This window comes from Nannospalax galili, unplaced genomic scaffold (assembly GCF_000622305.1).
Source record: "Nannospalax galili isolate Female #2095 unplaced genomic scaffold, S.galili_v1.0 scaffold103, whole genome shotgun sequence".
Classification (NCBI taxonomy): Eukaryota; Metazoa; Chordata; class Mammalia; order Rodentia; family Spalacidae; genus Nannospalax; species Nannospalax galili.
In genome coordinates, this window is record NW_008352136.1 from 957,351 (window position 1) to 981,387 (window position 24,037).

The following is a 24,037-nucleotide window of genomic DNA, read 5'->3' on the forward strand; positions in this document are numbered from 1 at the left end:
TTCAACTGGCAAGCAAAACCTTTGGAATGTATTAACTTAGCAGACTGTGTGAACAACCACCAAAAAAAGCTAAGCATGTCATTGGCTAGCACCTCACGCCTGTAGCAGAGTTTGCCTGTTTTGTTCCCTGATGTGCCCCCCTCCCCCAATATACTTGGTTAATGTCTTGGTTTATGACTTTCTTTTGTTCTGTGACTATAAAAGTTCATGTAAGAACACCCACCTAGCAATGTGTCATTTGGGACAACTTGAACTTGTGTTCCTGGGCCGTGGTCACTTATATTTGATTCAGAATAAATCTTATTTCCTTTGAGGTAAGAATTGTATTTTGTGTCAACAGCATTACACTTAAGCTCTCACAAATCGCTTTTGGATTTGAATAACACTGACTCAAGTGAATTGCAAATTCTTTTAAAATTTTTCTTATTTATTTTCTGGATTACAGATTTTTAAGGGTAGTATTTTCAACTCTGTCCAACTCCCTTTCTAAAAATCCTACAGACTCCACATTTGTACTGGGCACCCAGTAGGTGTTTAATAAATGCTTGGTGTGCAGATTCAGCTCCTGGGAATGTGAAGGCAGAGCCATGCTCTGTATGTTAACAAAGCTGTTCTTCCCTCTTTCCTGTAATTGACCATGCTGGGGACACTCCTTATAATTAGTACCTCTACTCAAAGGCAGAATAGGAAGCTTGAAAAACAGGTTAGAAACAGAAGAAAAACTCTCAGCTACCCCCGAGTTGCACCCTGGTGAGGCAGGCACACAACTTGGTGGAAAGAGAAAGGATGGCTGAAATTGGATTCATGTGAGGATGAAGAAAATTACTCTCTTCATCTGCCTCCCTTCCAGTCCCCTCCCACGTCTGTTGTTTAACAAAAATTAAACAGAGTGGGAACTGGGAGTTTCAAGAATGGCCATGTTGACCACATCCTGGTTTTCAAATGATCGGCTGTGTGCCACTGGTGGTTTCCAAGGTAACAGATACAGAGAGGAAGGCCCTAGCACAGCATGAATATTGACCTTACTGTACAAAGGTTCCCTTTGAAGTTTCCTTTTGATTCTTTTGGCTTTATCACAGTTTCATTTATGCTCTGTTGGCCCCTTAACACCTGCCCTCACCCCCAGATGCAGTTTCTCTTAAATACACAGGCTCACTCTCTCAGCAAACCAACAAGTTACTTTTTACTGTGTTTTCCTTTTTAAAAATTTTATTTATTACTTTCGTTTTATGTGTATGAGTATATTGCGTGCATGTGTGTAAGTGCACCTGTGTCATGCAGTGACATGGAGGTCAGAAGAGGGCATAGGAGTCCCCTGGAACTGGAGTCACAGATGGTTATTAGCCATCATATGGATGCTGGGAATCGAACCCAGGTCCTCTGCAAGAGCAGCCAGTGCTTTTAACCACTGAGCCATCTCTCCGGTCCCTTACTGTGTTTTCCTTTAAGAACGCCTCCAATGCAATTAAAATGTCTTGGGGAAAAACAGAACTATAAAATTTCCTTTTAAGAGCTACTTATCTGAGTAAACCTTGTGTCAATCTGAAGAAAACAGGAGATGATTAGCAGAGGTGGTACCTGGACACCACCAGGATCAGGAGGTAGTATTCAAACCAGCGTGCAAGTGCTACCCAAATGCAAGGGGCTCCCTGACTCTGCATTAAACCAAGTCCTGTGCTGTGGAGATGCCAAGCAAGTGTGAAGATGGAAGTTTGGATCCCCAGAACCCATGTGCAAACCAGGTGGGCATGGTGGCCCATTTCTAATCCCAAACAATGAAAGGTCGAGATGGGATCCCTGGAGCAAGCTGGCTAGCCAGACTAGCTGACTCTTAAGGCTGTGGGTAAAAGTGAGAGACTCTGCCTCAATATATAAGATGGAGAGCCATGAAGGAAGATACCCAGTGTCAAACTCTGATCTCCACATGCATACACATGTATATACACATGTGCAAACATACATACACACAAAAACACCAGACACATACACATGCACAATCAATCTGCCAACCAATCAATCAATCAATCAATCAATCAATCAATCAATCACAAGTTGTGACGGTGTGTGGTTGGAGGGGCCCACAGTAGCACCAGTAGCTCTTACCATATAAACCACAGCAAGAGAGTCGTCCAGCGAAAGTGGGGTGTGAAAAGGTCCCTCATCTTGCCTCGGTCTTCCTGTTTCAAGACAAGGACGCTCAGTTTACTGTCTCTCTTCCCGGTGCATGTGGGCCTTGGCTGGGCCCTGCTACCTACCTGTCCACACAGCCTGCTAGGGATGTATCCGGTGGGCAGGGGACTAATGCTTGGAGAAGCCAGTACTTGTCTCCAAGCCCTGTAGAAGTGACGCTGAAAAGTCAGGGCCTTGATCCCTATAAACCGGAGCTACCCCATGCTCTCTGAGCTGGAGCTCCTGAGATGGGAAGCGGCCCCCTGATGTGGGCAACCCTCAGGCCTCTGGATCCATCCCAAAACAAGGGATGTGAAAGTATTCCACATGCACACAAGCCAGCTCTGGGTCAGGGTGACAGCAGTTTATGTGCCAAGAGCTAGCTAACCAAACACAGTCCAATTCACCAAGAGGTCGATTAGCCAAAAGATCTGACTCAATTCCACAAAAATTTGAAGAATTTGTCAATATCACTGAATTTTTAAATCTTTGCTTTACAATGTTCTTATGAGAAAATTTAGCTGCAGGGCCAGCAAGGTGGCTCAGAGGGTAAAAGAGCCTGCTGTCAAGACTAATGACCTGAGTTTGATCTCTAGGACCCACTCGGTGGAAAGAGAACTGACTCACAAATTGTTCTTTGACCTCCACATACATGCCTCCCACCATGCACATACTAAATAGATTTATTTTAATTTTTCATTTTTAATCTTTATTTTATGTGTAAGAGTGTATTGCCTGAATGTTTGTGAGTGCACCCATGTTGTACAATGCCTCAGAGGTCAGAAGAGGGCATTGGATTCCCTGGAACTGGAGTTATAGACAGTATAGCTGCCATGTGAGTGCTAGGAATTGAACCCGGGTCCTCTGCAAGAGCAGTCAGTGCTCTTAACCACTGAGCCAACTCTCCAGCCCCTAAATAGATTTTTAATGTAATAAAAACTATTGGAGTTGGGCATGGTGGTACATGGCTATAACCCCATCACTTAGATTTGCAGAAGCAGAGGGATTAAGGGTTCAAGGCCAGGCTCACTCAGCAACATAGGAAGTTTGAGGCCAGCCTGGGCTACAAGAGACTTGTTTGAAAAACCAAAACAAAGTACTTATATGTACACACACACACACACGAGAGAGAGAGAGAGAGAGAGAGAGAGAGAGAGAGAGAGAGAGAGGAATGTGATTATATTCTCAAACATTATTTTATTTTGAGATCAGATTTGATGTAGCTCAGGCTGACCTTGAATTCAATGTGTAGCATATGATGACCTTGAACTTCTGATCTTCCTGCCTCCACTTCCCAACTGCTGGGGTTATAGGCATGTGCCACCCTACTTGGTTTATGAAGTGTTAAGGATGGAACCCAGGGCTTCATGCATGGTAGACAAGCACTCTACCAACTGAGCTGCATTCTGAGCAAATCTCAAACATATTTAATAGACATGTTTTCCTCATATCAGGTTGAAAAATTCTATTTAAGCATTCTAAATGGAAAAAAAAACTAAGGGTCTTCACAAATAAGAAAATCTTTGTAATGTATTACTGAATGAGAAGATGTTAATTAACATGCTTATTGACTGTCACAGAGGTTTGTATTTGTTGAACACAGTCGAGACAGTCTTTATTTGTTGAATATATTTTGGAAGAGATTCATCGATATGTATAAGAATAGATTTGTTGATATATTTATAAAACAATATACTGACAAAAATATGTAGTAATGGATACAGTATAATGTATTCCTATTTACTAAATATATTTTAGAAAAAATAGGCTGGGCATGGTGCCACCCACCTTTAATCCCAGCACTTGGGAGGCAGAGGCAGGCAGATCTCTGTGAGTTCGAGGCCAGCCTGGTCTACATGGCAAGTTCTAGGCTTCATAATAAGACCCTATCTCAAAAACCAAAAACAAATAAACAACAAAAACCCACCTTAAGTAAGTTTTGGAGGTCAGACAAGTTGGCTCAGTAGTGAGAGCACCTGTTGTACAAGTCTGGAACTTGAGTTTGCCTTCCGCTGACCTCCACATGTGAACCACAGCATGCCCCACATAATAATAATTAAAAATTTTTAAATAAAAATTTTTAAAGTTTTGGATAATTATACAGTTGTACATCATTTATGTATGTGGGCACATGCATGTGTGCACCAAAGGCCTGCATGTGGAGGTCAGAGGGACAACCCAAGGGTGTCGGTTCTCTCCTTTTTTCCATATAGGTCCCTGGGACTGAACTCAGATCATCAGGCTTCGTGGCACTGTCCTTTACCCTGATGATCAGAGTTCAGTCTGCTTGGGTGATTCTTGAGGGGAGGGACAGTTCTGCACCCTGACATCTGTGTCTCTTCTTCCTATACACAGAGTGTGAGGGCTGATGAAGACTCCTTGTGGTGTTAACCTGGTATTAATGAAGAGTGATGCATCATCTGTTAAGGACATCTACACAGGAGCACAGTTTGAGCCTTTAGATCTGAAGTCCTCCCTCCCTCCCTCTCTGCCCCTCCCTCTCTCTGTCCTCCCTCCCTCCTTTTTTTTTTTTTTTTTTTTTTTTTGTACTGGGTATTGAACCCTGGGCATTGGGCACACTAAGCATGCACCCTAGCTCTACCACTGAGTTCTACCCTCAATCACAAAGAAGTTCACTTTCTAATGTGGTTTTATTGCAAACTGCTGCCTGTCAATCACATTTGCTAATCTGATGTGATCAGTGCTGAAAAGCAAAATGAAAGCAGAAGTAGTTCCAGGACTCATGTCGTTAGCAGGCACACTTCCCTAATCACTGGCCAGATTCTCCAGTAGTAGTTTCAGAACGTGGCAGTGAAAATGCAGATGGGATTACCAGACTCCCTTTACAGACCCTGCGCCTGTACACCACTCCTGGTGTGTAGACACATGCACAAGCACATACTCAAGACCACCTTGGATATCTGCACACACACACACACACACACACACACACACACACACACACAGGTGCATGCCCTCCAGTGAAAACACTTCCTTGCATGTACACAGACACACAGGTCCAGACACTGACCTGCCTGGAGATGATGAGTTTTCCCAGAGGCATGGGGGCTCCATTTTCAGTCGCTATCCGCTTTAAAGTGGCGATTGCTTTTTCCTGGTTTCCAGACAGCACATCGTACCTAGCGCTCTCTGGCAGCCACTGTGGGGACAGGAGACCCAGGTGTGTCTGGTTAAAGTGGAACAGAGCCTCCCACTCTCCCAGCCATGTACTCTCCTCTGTACATGGGGTCTTTGAGGTAGTTAGGGCTCTGAAGTCAGAGATCTGGTTTCAAATGCTCCCTCTGCTGTCTCATGCTTATGTGACTCTTCAGTGATGTTACCTCCCAGTGCCTCTGTTTCCTCACCTGTACAATGGGGGAAACACTAGATCTGACCTCTTAGCACTGGTTGTTTGGAGGCATGGGTTCATGTAGTTGCTATTACTGCCACAGTTGCTATTGCAACTGGTGTTGCTTCCAGAGCTCAGGTGAGTGGTGCAGTAAACCAAGACCACCACCAAAGTCACCCTTAACTCTCGAGAAACTCTTACTGTGCTTAGCATCATCTTGCAAACTAAACCATATATATATATATATATATATATATATATATATATGGTTCAGTTTATATATCAGAGAGAGAGAGAGAGAGAGAGAGAGAGAGAGAGATCAGAAAGTTTTAGGTCTAATAGGAGTCCCAATTCCAAGGGTTTAGATCAACACATTTCTGCCAAATGAAATAGTGAATTGTGAAACAACAGATACAGTACAGAAAGTGTGAGAGTGGGAGTCAAAGGCTCAGCTCAAATAGTTCCACTGTTTGCTGAGGCTGTTTGAAGAGCCAGCCTCTCTAGACTTCAGTTTCTTCATGAGTAGAATGGGGGCATAGAAGAGATTGATAATGTACTCCAAAATTCATACCATATTGTGGCATTGTTTGTAAACATGGATGCCCAGCTATGAACTACATTTCCCACCTTCCCTTGCAGCTAGGTAAGAACACATGACTTGCAATCACCAATGAGTATGTGAGCAGACATCAAACAAGCAAGTGTTTGAGTCTCCACTTTCCTTTCCCCTGACTCCAAGGTCCTGGAGGGTGACAGAACCACATACTGGAAAAAACAAAAAACAAACAAAAAAACCTGGGCTGAGATCCTACATTCTATCCAGAATGCTCTTTCTGAACTGTTCTGTTTCTGAGATGCAAACTCTTCCTGTATTAAGCTATTGAGTTGGTGAACTTTGTCATAAGAACTGGTGTCACCCTAACTACCATGGGCTTCCTTACAATCCTACCCCACATGGTTATGTGGTAAGTGCATGGAAAAAGCCTAGCACGGAGCCTCCCTCACAGTTAAGCACAGTGATTTCTTCATGTGTGTGCATAGACATGTTCACATATGTGCAATGCATGCGTGTGCATGCGTTTGTGGAGGTCAGAGGACAAACTTGGGTGTCATCCTGAGGAACGCCATTCACCTCCTTTGAGACAGGGTCTCTCACTGGCCTGGAGCTTGCTAGTTAGTCTAGACTAGCTGGTACTGAACCCCAGGGATCCTCCAGTCTCCAGTGCCCAGTGCTGGGATTACAAGCATGCACCACCATGTCCAGCTTATGCTCAATCATGATTTATACCTGTTGTTACCAGGAATTGGTGTAGTATTTGCCACATACCAGTTGAACCCAAGGCACCTAAGGCTTACTTGGGGTGCCACTGTCTGTAAAATGTCTCATGTATGTGTTCTATACATGAAACAGAGTGGTAGCATGTTCTCATTCCAGGGTGAGAGATGGAGAGACCATTTGAGTTCCTAGATCCAGTCATGCCTGAAGCTGGTATCAAATCCTCTATCTTATCTAGTCCTGTTTCACTAAAGCCAATTTGAATTAGGTTTCTGTCTCCTGAAAGTTAAGAATTCCAATGAATCTAGTAGTCACTTTAAGCATAGATCTTACAATGATGGGGCCACTTCCCAGTTCTCCTTAGAGAATATCTCAGAAGAATTTGCATGCAGGAACTCTAACTTTCCATTCTGAGGCAATCGCAGGCCTCATTTCCTGTCTCGTTTTCCAATTTGAAAAAACAATAAACTTAGGAGATAGTGTAGTGTTGGCTTCCATTCACTTCCTGGTAAAATATAGCCTAGAGATGACAGGAAAGGGGGTGGCTTTAAAGATACCCACGAAACACAGAACAGCGAAGAGCAGCAGTGGGACGGCCGAGAGGATGAGCAGCCAGCGCCAGCCCAGGCTGGGCATCACAAACACAGCCAGGAGGACCTCGAACACCGTCCCGATGGCCCAGAACACCTGGCACAGGAGAGTCAGAGTCAGCAGCGGGCAGTATGGTCCACACAATGAGAAATTGTGGGGTCACTGAGGCCAAAGGTACAGATCAGTGTGGGTCAGCAAGGTCAGAGTGGTGCCCCCTTCTTTCCATGTGGCCCATTCTGCTGCCCATCTGCTGGAGCTACATAATGCAATATGGCATCTGTGCTAAAGGAGGCAGATGTTGTCAGATAGTGTAGATCAAGGGGCTTTGGCGGCTGTGGTAAAGGAGGCAGATGTTGTGTGATAGTGTAGATCAAGGGGCTTTGGTGGCTGTGGTAAAGGAGGCAGATGTTGTGTGATAGTGTAGATCAAGGGGCTTCATTTTTGTTTAATTTCCCAATTTAAAAAAATATTTTTATTTTATGTGTTTGTCTGCTTGTATGTAAGTGAACATGCATGCAATGCCCACAGAGTCCAGAAGAGGGTATTAGATTCCCTGGAACTGGAGTTATGGGTGGTTATTAACAGTCATATGGGTGCTGGGAACAAAATTCATATCTGTTGCAAGAGCAGCCAGTGTTCTTAACTGCTGAGCCATCTCTCCAGGTCTGTTGTGTTTTTCTTAAACTCCCTTTTGCACACCCTTAGCAAGGGACTCCGAGGAGTGTTTGCCAGATAGTCAACATTCCTTAGAGACCTGGTTACCCCCATCCTTACCTCAATCAGCAAAATACATTTGGCTCTGGCTTTCATGGGAAGGAACTCAGCATACAAAGTCACCCTGGGCAAGCAAAGAGACGGGTTAAGTTTCTGAATTGCTAAGACAACAAACATTACTGCGAAAAATGATTTGAGGGTGCCTATGTCAGAATTTCCTGGGACTATGGCTAAGTGGGCAAAAAACTCTTTCCCCTCACCCCCATTCCCCCGTTCCCTACTGTATCTCAGCCTCTCTTCCAAGTCACGATCTTCCTGCCTCTGCCTCCTGAGCACTGGTTTGCAGACACACATCATGCTCTATGTGTGAGTCTCCTGACCTCTGCGCAGCACATTCTCAGGGATGGGGGCCTGGAAGCTGCATTTTTAACCAACTCTCCAGATGACCCTCAGGCCCTGTTGCTGCCTTCCTGGAGATTTGCTTGCAGCTCGTGAAGCCTAGGGGCAAATATGGTTTTAGGATCCTGGGTGCTATGATTTAGCAGCTTCCTAGCCCTCATATCCTGCATGGCCTTGTGTCCTGTGGGACGCCCTCATCCTGGTGTCAGCTCGTATATCTCTGGGGGAAGTCAGTGATGCTGCCTAAACTATAATTTCTCCACTTGTGATTAGTCACTAGTTTGTCAGGAAATATTCAGAGATTTTGTCAATATCCTGTTCTCCATAGACCCTCTACCCATAGCTATTGGCTATTTCTGCCTAAATTGACTACCATTGTTTTGGTGACAAATGGTATTTTTAATTTCTATCTTTCCCTTTTCATTTATTAGCTAACATTCTACTGAAAGAAAGCTCTTTCAGGGCCGATGAGATGGTTCCATGGATAAAGGCACTTGCCACCATGCCTGGTGACCTGAGTTTGATCCCCATAATGCCTCACATGGTAGAAGAAAATAGACTCCCACAAGGTGTCCTTTGACTTCCACAAGCTGTGTGCATGTATGAATACACACACGCACACACACACACACACACACACACACACACACACGGGCACACATGCATTTCTGCACACATGTATAATAAATTACTTTTTAAAAGAAAAGATCCCTTTTTTACATGTCTCATTCTATCTATAGATATACCCATCTTTCTATCCTCCTCCTCATCATCATCCTCTTCCTCCTCTTCCTTTTTCTCCATCTGTCTATTCATTTAATCAGTATTTACTTGCAGGCTCCTATTTCATTCTGTGAATTGTAACCCAGTATCATTTTGGTACTCACACTGGCCCACATCTGGCCATCTCTTTGACCCCTCACCATAATTTTTGAGCCTTTTCCTACTTCCTAGCACAGTAAGATGTCCAGCACCCTTCTATGCTTCAGCCCAGGAGTCTCTTATTTTTTCCAGAAATACTGACTCTTTTCGGAAGAACAAACAAGTGTGTATTCAGAGTACTCAACGTCCTGGGGAACTATTGCTTCTCCATCCTCTCAGTGGACACAGCTGAGAGATCTGTCTGTCTATTTCTCTCTCACTCTGTCTCTCTCTGTCTTTCTCTCTCATTTATCCATCCATCCATCCATCCATCCATCCATCCATCCATCCAATGTATCTACATGCTAGGCAAAAGCTTTACCACTGAGCTGTCTCCTCAGCTTTGTCTGAGACCAGGTCTTGCTAAGTTTTCTAGGCTGGCCTTGAACTCACTCTGTAGCTCAGGTTGGCCTTCCATTTGTGATCCTCCTGCCTCAACTTCCCAAGTAGCTGGGATTTTATAAGACTGTACCACTAGATCCAACTCCTCCTCCCCCACCTATATCTATTTCTCTTTCTCCTGTGTCTATTTATTTAAAAACTTGAGTTCACACTAATACTTCCAATTCTAGTCCACACTTTAGGATTCTCCTGAACCTTTCTAATTTCCAAGTTTGTAATTCCCTTCAATAACAGCCTCAGAAGTCTGGGTCTCCATCCCCACTGTGATTGCTCATGTTCTCAGTCAGTTTACACACTTGTCCCATGTAACTGATGATTTGGTGCTTCTTTCCCCCTTCACCTGGGCAGCATCGTCTGTTCCCCTTGCTGGCACCTCCATCTTCATCTCCCACTCCAGCCTGGCCTCTGAGCTACACTCCTGGCTCCTGATCAGACTCATTCTTCTAGGCCTTTGCAGGCAGAGGTGCTGGTGGACCATTTGCATCTCTAGGTCCCTCCCCTCCAGTTACTTCTAAAGGCTCAGGCTTGCAGTCCACTCAAGCTCTTAGGATGCTTGACACCTGGCACTGCCTCTACAGAAGGGCTGGGGGCCACCCTTTCCACCTGGGGAAGGTGGGGTACAGAGGGCTACTCCCTTGCCTCAAGATGGGGCAGACCCCGTGAAGCAGTGAGCACTCCTGGGATAGATGGACAATTCATTTCATGGTTGTGCTCAACAGAAGAATCCGACTCTGGAAATTTGGACTAAATGTACTAAACTCAAAAGTGAAAAGACCATGCTGGTCAGCAGGAAACTGTCCGAGTACATGGTCAAAAATGAATCCTCTCAGGGTCCTGTCCTGGCTATGCAAGTCAAGAGGTAACAGGAAACAGAAGTCAAGATCACTATGGTCACCTGAGCATGTTGGACACCAAGGGGAGGAGAGTGAGGTGACCTGAAGTGAACAGTGGCATCAAGCGGGGCAATACAGACATCCAGGGACAAACTCTCCCACTGATCCCAGACCCAAGTTCCCTGTGTGATCAGGACTTGGCCAGGAGCCTCGTCCTTACTGAACTTCTCGTTTGCTTTTGCTCCTGAGGACAGACTCTTGTAAGTCACTTGTACACAAATGTCTGCCTCAGGCTCTGTCTGCTTCCCCAGGCTCAGGAGGGTTCTAATCAAAGGCATCTCTGACCAGAGCAGGAAGAATTCTCTGGAGCCTCTGAGGGAAAAACTAGAGCATCTGTACTTCAGTCAGATGCTGTGCTGGATAGCTTTAGTGTCAACTTGACACACCTGGGTTGAGGGAGCCTCAATCGGGGAATTGCCTCTATTGGACTGGCCTGTGGCCATGTCTGAGGGGCATCTTCTTGATGAGTGATGTGGGAGGGCCCAGCCCACTGTGGGTGGTGCCATCCCTGGGCAGGTGGGCCTGTGTTGCATAAGAAAGCAGGCTGAGCAGGAGCCGAGGGAGCAAGCCTGTAAGCAGCGTTCCTCCATGGCCTGTGCTCCAGCTCCTGCCTCCAGGTTCCTGCCCTGGGTTCCTACCTTGGGCTCCCTGATGAACTGCGACCTGGGAGTTGTAAGACAAATAAACCCTTTCCTCCCCAAGTTGGTACTGGTCAGAGTGTTTTGTCACAGCAATGAAGAAACAAACTAAGACAGATGCTTTACAGAAAGGTTGGGAGAAAAGGCAAGTGTCCCTGAGTCTCACAGCACAGGTTAGTGTCCACCCCCCACCATCTGAATGTTTGAGTCCCACTCTGAAATTATACTGAAGAACATGCAACCTAGTTATTAAGTTGACTTGTAAATAAGCATTCCCGTGCTAGTTTTTGCATGTGTGTATGTGTGCATGTACAGGCCAGAGGTCGACACTGGGTGTTTTCTACAATCACTATCAACCCGTTTAAAAATAAAAAATACATTTATTTATTTTATTTTGAGTGTTTGTGTGTGTACATGGGTGCGGATGGGTGTATAGGCATGCACTTGTGGAGAGTAGAACAATTTGCAGGAGCTGGTTATCTCCCGCCATGTAGATCCTGGGGATCAAACTCAGGACCTCAGGTTTGGCAACAAGTACCTTTACCCATTGAGCCACCTTATTGGCCCTACATCTTCTTTTTCTGAGATAAGATCTCTTACTGAATCCAGACCTCACAATTCAGTTAGACTGGCTGGCCAGAGAGCTCCATGAATCTTCCTGTCTCTGCCTCCCCAGTGCTGGGATTATAGACACATGCTGCCATGCCTGGCTTTTTACATGAGTAATTGGGATCTGAACTCAGGTCCTCATGTTCGAAATGACTGAGCTATCTCCTCTACCCTCCATGCCACTTTAAATTTAATTATTTTTGGTGCTGGGGCATGCTAGAGATGTGCTGTACTGCTGAGGGACACTCTTATTCCCAGGCCATTTATAAGCCTCTTACACACATACTGGCCATGATGAGCTGGAAAGTTCTTTCCCTAATAATTGCTACTTCTCATTGAGACTCTACTGTGTGCCAAAACCACTCTAGAGATTTTCTGTGGATTATCTCCCTTAGTAAACGTCATAAGTCAGTGGGGTGGGCGATTGTAATTTCCGTTCTGTGTGTGTCTGTGTATCTTTATTTTTCATGTCCAAATTTGGATCTGTCCATGTCCTAGCACTTGTTACTAGGCCAACTCTGCGCATCAGGAAAAAACAGGAAGTAAAAGAGGCAGGATTTTCATCCCATTTTTTTTCCCCCTCAGAGCCCATCAATTATTCCCCGACTTGATGGTTTCACAGTTATAAAACACTTCTTAAGTCGGGAATGATGCACCTATCTTTAGTCCCAGCACTTGAGAGCCAGAGGCAGGTGGACCTCTGTGAGTTCAAGGTCAACCTGGTCTACATAGTGAGTTCCAGGACAGCTGGGGCTACAGGGAGACCCTGTCTCAAAAAGATTAAAAACAAACAAACAAACAAACAGTCACTTCTTAAGCTGAAATTTTTAAAAAATGTATACTTATTTTTATTTGTATGTGTACAAGTGTTTTGCCTGCCTATATGTAAGTGCACCTGTGTTGTGCAATGCCTGTGGAGGTCAGAAGAGAGTGTTGCATTCCCTGGAACTGGAGTTATGAACGTCAGCTGCTATGTTGGTTCTTGGAAACGAACCCAGGTTCTCTGTAGGAGCAGCCAGTGCTCTTAACTACTGATCCATCTCTCCAGCCCCTGAAATCCTTTTTTCCCACATTCGTTCCTTAAGATAGATTCCCCTAAATAGAACTTGTCAGAATGTGTGCTTATTTTTAAGATTTTTAGTACACAATGCCGAAGGTTTCTTCCTGTTTCTATTACTTCTACCACCTCCCTCTTAACAGGAGCATGGACAGCTCTGAGAGCCAAGGACAAGTTTAAACAGCTGCAGTGATTTCCAGGCTGGACTTCTTTGAAATTTATTCCATTTTCCAAGTGATGGGGCCTATATTTTTTTTCAAATCAATAATACTAAAATGAGACACACATTTCCTCTTCTTCCACCAACCCAAAAAAAGCCAAACTGCTAACATGTAAAAACATGCAGTGATGGATTATAAGGTCAAGCTGTCCCACAGAATACGTGTGTGTGTGTGTGTGTGTGTGTGTGTGTGTGTGTGTGTGTGTGTGTTGCTGAGGATGGAACCCAGGGTCTCACCCGTACAAGGAAAGTATCCCATCAGTGAGCTACATTCCAAACCCAAGGATCTGTTTTCACAACTTACAGCATAGAGTCTTTTTATTGCCTTCCTGCCACCCCCCAAGACCTATTTTTTTTTCTTGAGACAGGATCTGACTTAATAGCCCAGCCTAGCCTCAAATCCATGGCAATCCTCCTGGGTTCTGGGATTATTGATGTGCACCAATATACCCAGCTTTTTCTTTATAAATGTGTGGTCATTGCTAAACAACTCAGAGATTTGCAGTACAGAGTGCCTGATGATCCTCAGTCTAACTTATGGCACTACATCCCCCCTGCCCCAAAGCCACAGCTAGCAGTAGATGCCTTGGCTGCCTTCTAGGCCATTCTCTATGTGTAAAGGAATGAGTTGCGTTTTCTTTCCTTCCTTCTTTCTTCCCTCTTTTGCTCCTTCTTTCCCCCATCCCTTTTCTTAATCACCCTCCTTCCTTTCTCTCAGTTCTCTCTCTTGTATACACACACATACAGAGAGAGAGAGAGAGAGAGAGAGAGAGATAGAGAGAGAGAGAGAGCCTGGCACCAGTGTTCTGTGCACACAAATGCCCCCTTTCTTCCTGATTCCCCACATGCCAGCTCTTGTCATTCTTTCATGAGGACTGTTTCTGGTCATTACAGCTTGTTTTGCTAACCTGTGAGACAGACCAGGAGTGCCAAAGAATCTTAAACCACCCACGAGCATCCCTCCATGGCTGACTGCTCCCTTATCCCTGGAAATGAGACCACTAGAGTCTGTGTTTTGAAGTGCCCCTGGGCCAACTGCTTGCCCTTGATGTCTGTGTAAGATCTGCTTCCAGTAAGCAGTCTGGAAATTACTACATACTAACACAGGCAGAGCTCTGGAAGTATTAGTGTTTTATAGTGCTAGGACTCAAACCCAACATCACAGGTGTGCTGGGAAGTCACTCTACCACTAGTACCTTCCTTTTTTAACAGCTGCATAGTCTCTCTTTTTGAAATAGCACCATTTATTTACCCATCCCCTGCTGTTTAATACTTAGTCAGTTGTTTTGGTTTGATTGACTGGTTGGCTTTTCTGTGGCAGGACCTTATGTATCCGCACTGCCTCATATTCACTATGTAGCCAAGGATGACCTTAAACTCCTGATCTTCTACCATGCCTGACTTTAGGTTGTTTTAATGTCTGTTTTTGTAACCAAGACCACAAAGAGACCACATTTTCCCTATAATTGTGTGTCACATTCGGATGTTATTTACAGCTGTTATTCCAGCAGTTCATTATTAAAACAAGCTACTGGATCGCCATCCAAAGTGTGATAATGGCTGCAGTCACACTAGATAACAGAAGACTAGGTGGTGGAATTAGCAGGTCCGATCACATCCGCAAGCCCTTGTGCAGACAATCACACCTGCAGCCCTGGGCAGTTAGGGATGGGCCATCTGCATCAGGCTTGCTACCTGGGACCTCAACTTGGCATTGCTTTGGAGGAAAAAGGATGGCTTTGTGTGCCAGTCTGAAGAACACTGAGGTATGTGTTAAGTGGAACAGGCAGGTGGCCACCTGAGATATTTATTATTTATTGTGATGCTGGAGATAGAAACCAAGACCTTGCACATATTAAGCATGTCCTCTGTCACGGGGCCATGTCTCCAGCTCTGGGTCCTAATCTTCAAGAGCAACTAAAACACGAGTGTGGATCCACTTGGATTTTCCAGCTGTCTGTCATTTTACCTAAATGGAGTTCTGCTGAAGCCTACAGCGCCCTCTACTGGAAATAAAAAGCTATTGGCCTCCACTGTCCACCTGTATTTTGCTTTTTGTCGTGAAAGGATACTTGCCACTTTAGTGTGACTATCATTCTTTTAAATAATTTCAATTAACTTTTTCTTTGTCGTGTGTATGTGTGTATGTGTGTGCCATGGTGTGAGTGTAGCGGTCAGAGGATAACTTGCAAGAGTCGGTTCTCTCTTCCCTCCATGTGGATCCTGGGGATTGAGCTCAGGTTGTCAGGCTTAGCAGCAGGCACCCTTTACCCACTGAGCCATCTTTTTGGCTCCTGATTCTCATTCTCCTGATGCCTATTTGCATCTTATAACCAAAAACGTCATTTGTAATGACATAGTGCTCTTTAACTCCCTTGCTTGGATTAAAATCCAATTCTTTTTTTTTCCTCCTCCCCTTCTGTGCTGGGGATTAAGCTCAGGATCATGGTAAACAAAGCAAGTCCTTGACCACTGAGCTATATTCTCAGCTCCCAAACTCAATTCCCTTTTATGCGTCTTCATAGACATAAAGTAAAACCACTTGACATCTTAATGTGACTCCTCTTATCTGCTTCAGAAAGAGGACCCTACTAAGAATCTCCAGCTCCACACCTCTGCAATCACCTGCAGATTACTGCTGGGGATCAGCTGAGCCGAACAGTGTTCCACACCCTCTCATTGTGTATGTTCACAGCACTTGGTAATATCTATTCTATCCAGTCATGTTCTTGTATCAGACAGGTGCGGATTTGAACTCAGTGGCAACTGGCCTGCAAAAGCAGCCCCTGAAGTCCTCAGTTGCCCGTGCTGTGCTTTTTGATTCTTTTCCCATCACCAGTTGATTTCAGGGCCAGGGTATGGCTCAGCAAGTATTGTGGAGCCCTAGATTTGATCGGCAGCACCACCAACCACAAGCTCAGGCTGCAAGAGACTTTGCCACTTAAACCCCTGCCCAGGTGCCTGTGCCTAGGTGCACCCAGGCTAGAGTTTGAGAGCCAGATAGAGCCTTGCTAGTTCATCAGACCATCTAACCCACCTGCTGACTGAAAACGTGAGCAAGCCCCACTGAGACAGAACCCCCAACTGCCCAAATGCAGTACTGGAAGTTAAGTGAATCCTTGTCTTAAGCCATGAGTGTTGGAGTGGCTTGTTACTAAGAAAAGCTAACTCTCCATGTCAATAATTTTAAGTTTTCTAATCAGCCAGATGGGAAGAGGGCTGTTGATAGAGCACACCAGGTCACCTGAGGATGCTTACTTGGTAGTGTCCCATGGACACATACTTGAGTGCTGTCATTTTATGGGCTCCCTCATTAATGCTGTTATCACTGTGGCTCAGATAACCCAGAGCAATGAGAAAATACACTTTAGAGAAAAGGGAGGAAGGAAGAGAGAGGGGCAGGGACAAAGGTACACAGGAGGCCCCTTTACATCCTTGTAGTTTGGGTGCAATCAGAGCACATCCTCAGGGTTTCAAGTGCTGCGTCTTCATTCCCACCATGCATGTGGTACCAGTTCCAGTGTTGGTGCCTAGAGGTGGAGACTGTGGAGGTGATCAGTGGCAGCGGAATCATTAGGATGAACCCAATGATTGAATCCTGACCCCTCCACACACAAACTTTTTAAAGTCACACTCTATAGCCCCAGCTGACCTGGAATTCACTATGTAGCCTAGACTGGCCTCAAACCTAAGGTGATCTTCCTGACTCCACCTCCTAAGTGCTGGGGTTACAAGTGCAAGGTGCCACGTCCACCTTGATCTTGGTGGTTTTGTAAGGAGTAGGAGAGAGATGCGAGGGTGTGCATGTGCCTCACAACTCTTGTAAGTGATGCCTAAGTCACCTCAGTGGCTGCCAGTAACAAGGACATCGCCAGATGCAGCGCTTAGCCCTAAGGCCAGACTATAAGCTGAGATGAACCTCCTTTCTTTATAACCAACCTGTGGCATTGTGTCCTTGCAATAGCAAACAGGATATTACAGTCACAAAGAATTCTGGCTGTTGAGGTTTTAAAATTTTTACCCAAAAAAATGTTATTCCTCTTGTTTTCTGAGGAACTATGACTGAGTAAAGCTGCTTTCAATTAATGGAAACCCTTAAGTTTACTTAATTACTTAAAAATATCTCCATCTAAATGCTTCCCAGTAATGAACTTAGGGGAGCCATTTTTATAACTAGATAAGAGCACTGCCTAATTACAGCATAATTAGTTTTATGTAAATGGCGACAGCTAAAGTGCTAAGGAGGTGGGGCTCTCTTGGGTGGCTTCCTATTTCTTCTGTTCATTTCCCTCATAGTTTTTATTCGGCCTCTTCACAGATAGAAGAGCTATCTAGTGTAGTGGTCACAAGAACCACACTGGAGGGCCAAGCAGCATTTTAAGTCTCAGATTAGCCTGACCATCAACTAGTTGTGTGACCTGGGACAAGTATCTCCCTCCCTCCTTCCCTCCCTCCCTCCCTCCCTTCCCTTCTTCCTTCCTTCTTTCCTCTTTCCTTCCTTCCTTCCCATTGTATGTATGTGTGTTGGTGTGCATGTGTATGTACATTCATGTTCTCATGTCCGTGGACACAAGTATTTGTGGGGATACATTGTGTGTGTGCTTGTGTTGGGGTGCCAGAGGTGATGTTGGGCATTTTCCTCAGTCTCTCTCTTCCTTATATATTGAAGGAGGGTCTCTCCCTTGAACCTAGAGTTTGCTGTTTGCCAGTCTAGCTAGCCAGCTTGCTCTGAGGACCCCACCTCCATCTCTGGAGTGCTGGGATGACATCTGCCCAGCGTTGACACAGAGGCTGGGGCTCTGAAGTCCAGTCCTCACGCTTGCATGGCAAATGCTTTACTTGATGAATCATGTCCCCAGCATACTTCATTTCTTTACAAGTCCAGTTTTCTTACTTGAAAAATGGAGATACTAATATTTTAGACTTGGAAGGTTTTGTGAGTTTTAAAACACTCATGTATGTACTCTCCAGGGCTTAGTCTCTGAAATGCAGTAGTAACTCAATAATAAAAGGGCTAGGTCAATGTTCAACAGATGGATAGCTAAGTGGGAGGTCTGGTACTGTGAAATATTGTTGTGATGGCTAATCTTGGGTGTTAACTTGACTGGATCTGGGATTAGCTAAAATGAGAGAGACCCTCTTGATTGGATCATCTGAAGCTGAAAGACACACCCTAAATGTGGGTGTTACCTTCTGATGGCAGCCCATATAAAAGGCCACGGCAGAGGAGAACACCTGGCTTCTTGCTGCTTGCCTTCTCTCTCGCTGGTGAGTTCATCTTGCTGCTGTAGACTGAAGACTAGCAGATCTCTTGGAGTTTGTCAGACCTTCAGTGCCAGATCGGGACTACTGAGACATCCAGCCTCGTGGACTGAGGAACTACTGGAGTCTCAGACTCTCCAGTGTGGTGCAGCCATTGTTGGACTACTTGGATTCTATTGTGTGAGCTAATCTGATAAATCCATATATATATATATATGTGGATCTATATATTTGTATATTCATTCTACTGGTTCTGTTTCTTTAGAGAACCCTGACTAATATAACTGTGTTGGATCTACCTTCCTTTCCTGGCATATAGTACCCCCCCCGAAATCTTTGCAATGGTCAGTGATATGTGTTTCTTTGTATGCTGTGAGTTGGTTGATACTGAGTGGTGTTCCTAAAGAGCTCCAGGATAGGGGATGGTCACCGAAAAGCTCAAGGGAGGATGAAAACATTGATATTTTCAGACTCGATTCCCGACTTCCAGAAAGGGGAGAGAAACTGAAATAAAGCTGATCCCCAGTGGTCAATGATTTCACCAATCACAGCTATGTGCTAAAGTCTCCATAAAACCCAAATGAACAAGGTCTGGAGAGCTTCCAGGTATCCAAGTGCAGGAGGTTACTGGAGGGTGGTGTCCCGGGAGGGCAGGGAAGCGCTGATCCTCATTCCACACCCAGAGCATCCGTTCCACTGGGGCTCATTGGTCTTGTCCAGAGCATCCCTTCCACTGGGGCTCATTGGTCTTGTCCAGAGCTTCCCTTCCACTGGGGCTCATTGGTCTTGTCCAGAGCTTCCCTTCCACTGGGGCTCATTGGTCTTGTCCAGAGCATCCCTTCCACTGGGGCTCATTGGTCTTGTCCAGAGCATCTTTTCCATCATGGTCTTGTTACAAGTATCCCTTCCATTGGGGTTCATCAGTGCTCTTTGTAGAAAACTGCTTTGGGGCTAGGGAGAAGACTCAGTAGATGGAGTTTCCTGTGCCAGTCTGATTACCTGAATTCAGATCTCAGAACCCACCTAAAAGCCAGTTGACGTAGTGCAAGCATCAGTTATCCCAGGGCACAGAGGACTCACTGGAAGCCGGTGGGCCACCTAGCTTGAAATGCACAGCAGTGAACAATAGTAGAGACACTGTGAGGACTGACACCTGAGGTTGTCCTCTTACCTTCACACTGGAAGGAAATGATGGAAACTAGGAGGTAAGACCTCATTGGAGGTAGTGGGTCACTGTGGGTGTGTCTGGGAGACTACACATTGTTCATCCAGGCCCCCCCACCTCCCTCTCTGCCACTTGCCTTGAGGTGGGGGGTTTTCCTGCATCTCACCCTTCTCACCATGAAATGCTGACTCACACAAGCCCTGACTCCCAGGACTGGACAACTATGGACTAAAACCTCTCAGACCCTGAGCCAAAGTAACTCTTCCTCAAGTTGTTTTTGTTTGTTTGTTAGGTTGGTTTTATTTTCAAAATTAATTATTGACTGTATTTCCTTACATTGTTTATTATATCAGGATTTTGTCTTTTATTTAAATTTTTTATTACATTATTGATTGCTTGATTGGTTGATTGAGAGAGAGAGAAAGAGTGTGTGTGTGTGTGTGTGTGTGTGTGTGTGTGTGTGTGTGTGTGCGTATGTGCCTCGGGGTCCTCGGTGCATGTGTAGACATCAAAGGATAACTTTTAGGAATCTGTTCTCTCCTTCTCCCATAGGTTCAGGGATTGAACTCACGTCATCAGGCTTGGTGGCAAGTGCCTTTACCCACTGAGCCTTCCTTCCCATGTGTGTTGGTGTGCGTGTGTATGTATCTTCATTGTCTCCCCCTTGTCCCTTATTTTGCTCTCCTGGTGTCCTCTCCTCCCTCCCTGTACCAGGGACCTCTGGCATTTCTCCCAGACCCTGGGGGAAAATGTCTTTTGTCATACAGCCCCTTGCTGGTTTGGAGTATAATCTTCCTCTATTCTATTTCTCTACCTTGTCTTGCAATCCCATTTACTCACAGGCTTCCAGAAGCTTCTCAAACCTTCTGGTTGGCTGATGGTACCCTTTCCTTTCTTTCAAGTTCCACTAAGGAGTCACTCTGTTTCTTATTACTTTTATATAATTTCCAGGAGATTTGTAGACAGGAGATGGGGAATGGCACATCTCATTCCACCATCCTGAATAAGAACAGCTATGGACCTGCTGCACGTTCCTCTCCCTTTGCTCCCAGTAAGGAAATCCTGGTGACCATGTGGAGGCATCTCCCTGAGAACCCTGGGAGAGGGAGTTGGCTTGCTCTGAGGTTAGTCCCTCCAGCCTCCAGGGTGTGCTACTCTGTGGTCAGTGGTCTCATGTACAGGAACCCCTAGAGCTGGGCCACAGGGAACCATTGGCCCTCAGCCCTGCCAACCTAGATTTATGGTTGTGTCTCTGTTAATGGCCTCTGCTTTTAGCTCCAGTGGTTTTTAAATTCTGAAATAGTGTGAAAGCATTGTTTTCTGTTCCAGGAAAACAAGTTAGATGCCAACTCCACAGAACCCTGGAGGGGAAGTAGCCTAGAAGACTAGGGAAGGAGTAAATAGATAGGACCCACTGTCCTCCCAGCATACATGTGGCAGGAGGCTTTGCTTGGGTGTTAGATCCTTGTGGTCACATCTCCCCATTCACAGTTACACACTGTGCCCAGTCCAAGGTCAGAATTATATGACAGAAGCAGGATTGGAACCCTGGTACTCTGTTTTGCAAAGCCATCTACTTCAGAATGAACCTGACTTTTCTAGATATCTTTCCAAAACTGCGCAGACGAGGCACAGTAGGGTGTTTATGACCTTAGAGTCCACAGGTTCTGTTGGAGACCAAGCCATCCTAAAGCTTATGGTCTAAGAGCAATAGAGGGGCACCAGCTTGGAGATGCTGCCCTGTGAGGATGGGTGCTGTCCTCTGGGACACAGCACATTCCTAAATCAGCAGCTATTAGATGGTTGTATTCTTAGTATAAAGAACAGATGGTTCTGGAAGGCAAGGGATTAAAGTATGAACAGCCTTTGTTGCCATCATTTGAGGGGTTTATGGGGTGGATCTGTATGTACCTCATTTCCTTTATCTTCTAGGCTCTGTGGGTCTAGAGGCCTCAGCTTTCATAGAGGGAGACTTGCATATGGCAACATGTCAAGAGTCCTATAGGATATTTTTTTGAGACAAGGTCTCACTATGTAGACCTGGATAGCTCAGAACTCACTATGTAGACCAGGCTGGCCTCCAACTCACAGAGGTTCTCTTATCTCTGCTTCCTGAGTGCTAGGATGAAAGGGTGAGCTACTACACCCTGTCAAAAGTCCTATAAGACTTTAAGCAACTGCTGCTACCTAGTAACTTTGGGCTCCTTGTTTGATGAGATAAGCAAACAAAAAAGGAGACATTATATTCCATAAGAGAAACTGATCACAACTTCAGGAGCAAAGAGAGCTATCACATGCCACCAGGGTACCCAGGTAGCACCCAGATGTCTCTTGGGGTTCTCCTGCTCAGTGAAGTATTGAATGCACATGGTGACCAGAGGCTCAGCCCCCTCCAGCTCATATGAGGTCTGGGTCACCCACCAGACGAACTGTCTATATCAGCAGTCCCACAAGCTAAAGGTGAGGGGATTCTAGACTGGGTGGTGGAGGGGGTTGTCAACTTTGGCAGTCTTGAGACCAGCAGCCATAGCAGGGCCCGTGGTCCATCCCACTGGCTATCCTTGGGTAAGTCTGCAGAGAGAGAGCCTGGCCTGAGTTCTGGAGGAACTCTATTCTGATGGACGTACTCATAGCAAGAAGTGTTTCTCAGAGAGGTGCAAGGGATGGACGGCAGTGGGTGGTGCACTGTACCACTCAGATTAGTTCAAGTGAATCAGGGCTCATTCCCTCTGTACCAGCCAGGAGCATCACCTCCTAAGAGTCCATAGCTGGGCCCTGTAGGCTTTGCTGTGGCCCAAAATACCTGCTGCACTAAAAGTGGTAAGGGGTTGTTTGGGACCATGGAGTTCACTCTCTGAGTCTCAGTGTCCTTCACTGGAAAATGTAGATCACATGATCCAACAGCACACTTTTGCTGGTGGCCTGATGTGTGGATATGAAACGTGCCATCAGAACTAGGTTTATATTTTGTTAAGAGTTCACTTTTACAACCTTTTGGATACTGTGGTGGTGCTGTTATTTGAAGGACACCTACAATCCTGCTGCTGTCTCTTATGCCATGGCTCCAAGTACCAGAAGCCCCTAAAGCAATGAAGGCATATAGCCATCCCTCAGTATCTTCAGGGTACTGAAACCTGAGGAAGTACAAGTCCTTCATATAAAACGTTGTAGCATTTGACAGAACATACTCACCCCCTCCCCGCATATTATAAACCATTTCTAGGTAACTCAACACCAAATATAAAACAATTGCTATCCAAATACTTGCTCCTGTATATTCTTTAGTGACTAGTGGCAAGGGGGGTTCTCTACATGTTCAATGTAGATGTCAATTCCCCCCATGAATGTTTTTATTTCTGAGGTTGTAGAACCTGTGTATACAGAGGGTGGGCTAGTTGCCAGAGTATTTACTTACGACTGGGGGACCCCTCCGATCCCAAAGCCCACCAGGCCGCGGAGCACCAGGATCCAGCTGTACACGGGTGCAAAAGCACTGAGGATGCCATAGTACAGGGTCCAGAGCACGCTGATCTTCAGCCCCTGCGGAAAAGGGAGACAGAGTTACAGTGAGCCTTCAGCACCTCAGGTGGCATGGGCCCCACGCATGTAAAGCTACAAGCCCAAGATGGGGTGTGGTCCATTACTACAGAGCTTGCCTCATGTGCCCCTGGGTTCCATCCTGACACCACCATTTTTTTTTAATTTAAAAGTTACCATTAGGGGGACTGGTGAGATGGCTCAACCATTAAGAGCATGGGCTGCTCTTGCCTAGGACCCAGGTTTGATTCCCAGAACCCACAGGGCAGCTAACAACTGTTTGTAACTCCAGTTCCAGGGGACCCGACACCCTCTTCTGACCTTCGTGGGCACTGCATGACACAGGTACACTTACACACATATAGACAATACAGTAATAAATACAGAAAATAAAATTTTCCTTAAAGACAACATAAAGCCAGGTATGGTGGTACACGTCTGTAGTCTCAGCACTTGGGAGACTGGAAAAGAGAATCATGAGTTTGAAGCCAGCCTGGGATACACACACAGACCCTATCTGAAAAAAAAAAGCAAATAAACAAAAAGACAGCATACCACTTCTGACTTACACTACACCATAACCCGAATTACAGTAAATTGCTGTCTATCATTTTCTAAGCATGCACTGGCACATACCACATGTATCATATAAACTTTGTTTTGTTTTGCTTTTTAAATTTTTATTGTATGTATATGAGTGTATTGTCTGCATGTGTCTAAGTGTACCCATGTCATGCAATGCCCGAGGAAATCGGAAGAGGGTATCATATCCCCTAGAACTGGCGTTAGGGGCAGTTGTTAATTAACATGTGGGTGCTGGGAATCAAACCCAGGT

General features: G+C 45.4%; 1 protein-coding gene across 2 annotated transcripts in view; it reads right to left on the reverse strand.

Moving 5' to 3' along the window:
* Positions 1-24,037, reverse strand: part of Svop (SV2 related protein) — a 91,991-nt gene that overhangs the window by 20,439 nt on the left and 47,515 nt on the right. For both annotated transcript variants that reach the window (XM_008848957.1, XM_008848958.2), the window contains exons 6-10: positions 23,081-23,205; positions 8,160-8,223; positions 7,356-7,481; positions 5,201-5,329; positions 2,104-2,177 (exon numbers count right to left, since the gene is read on the reverse strand). In XM_008848957.1, coding sequence (XP_008847179.1) covers positions 2,104-2,177; positions 5,201-5,329; positions 7,356-7,481; positions 8,160-8,223; positions 23,081-23,205 — 518 coding nt within the window. The remainder of the gene's footprint in view (positions 1-2,103; positions 2,178-5,200; positions 5,330-7,355; positions 7,482-8,159; positions 8,224-23,080; positions 23,206-24,037) is intronic.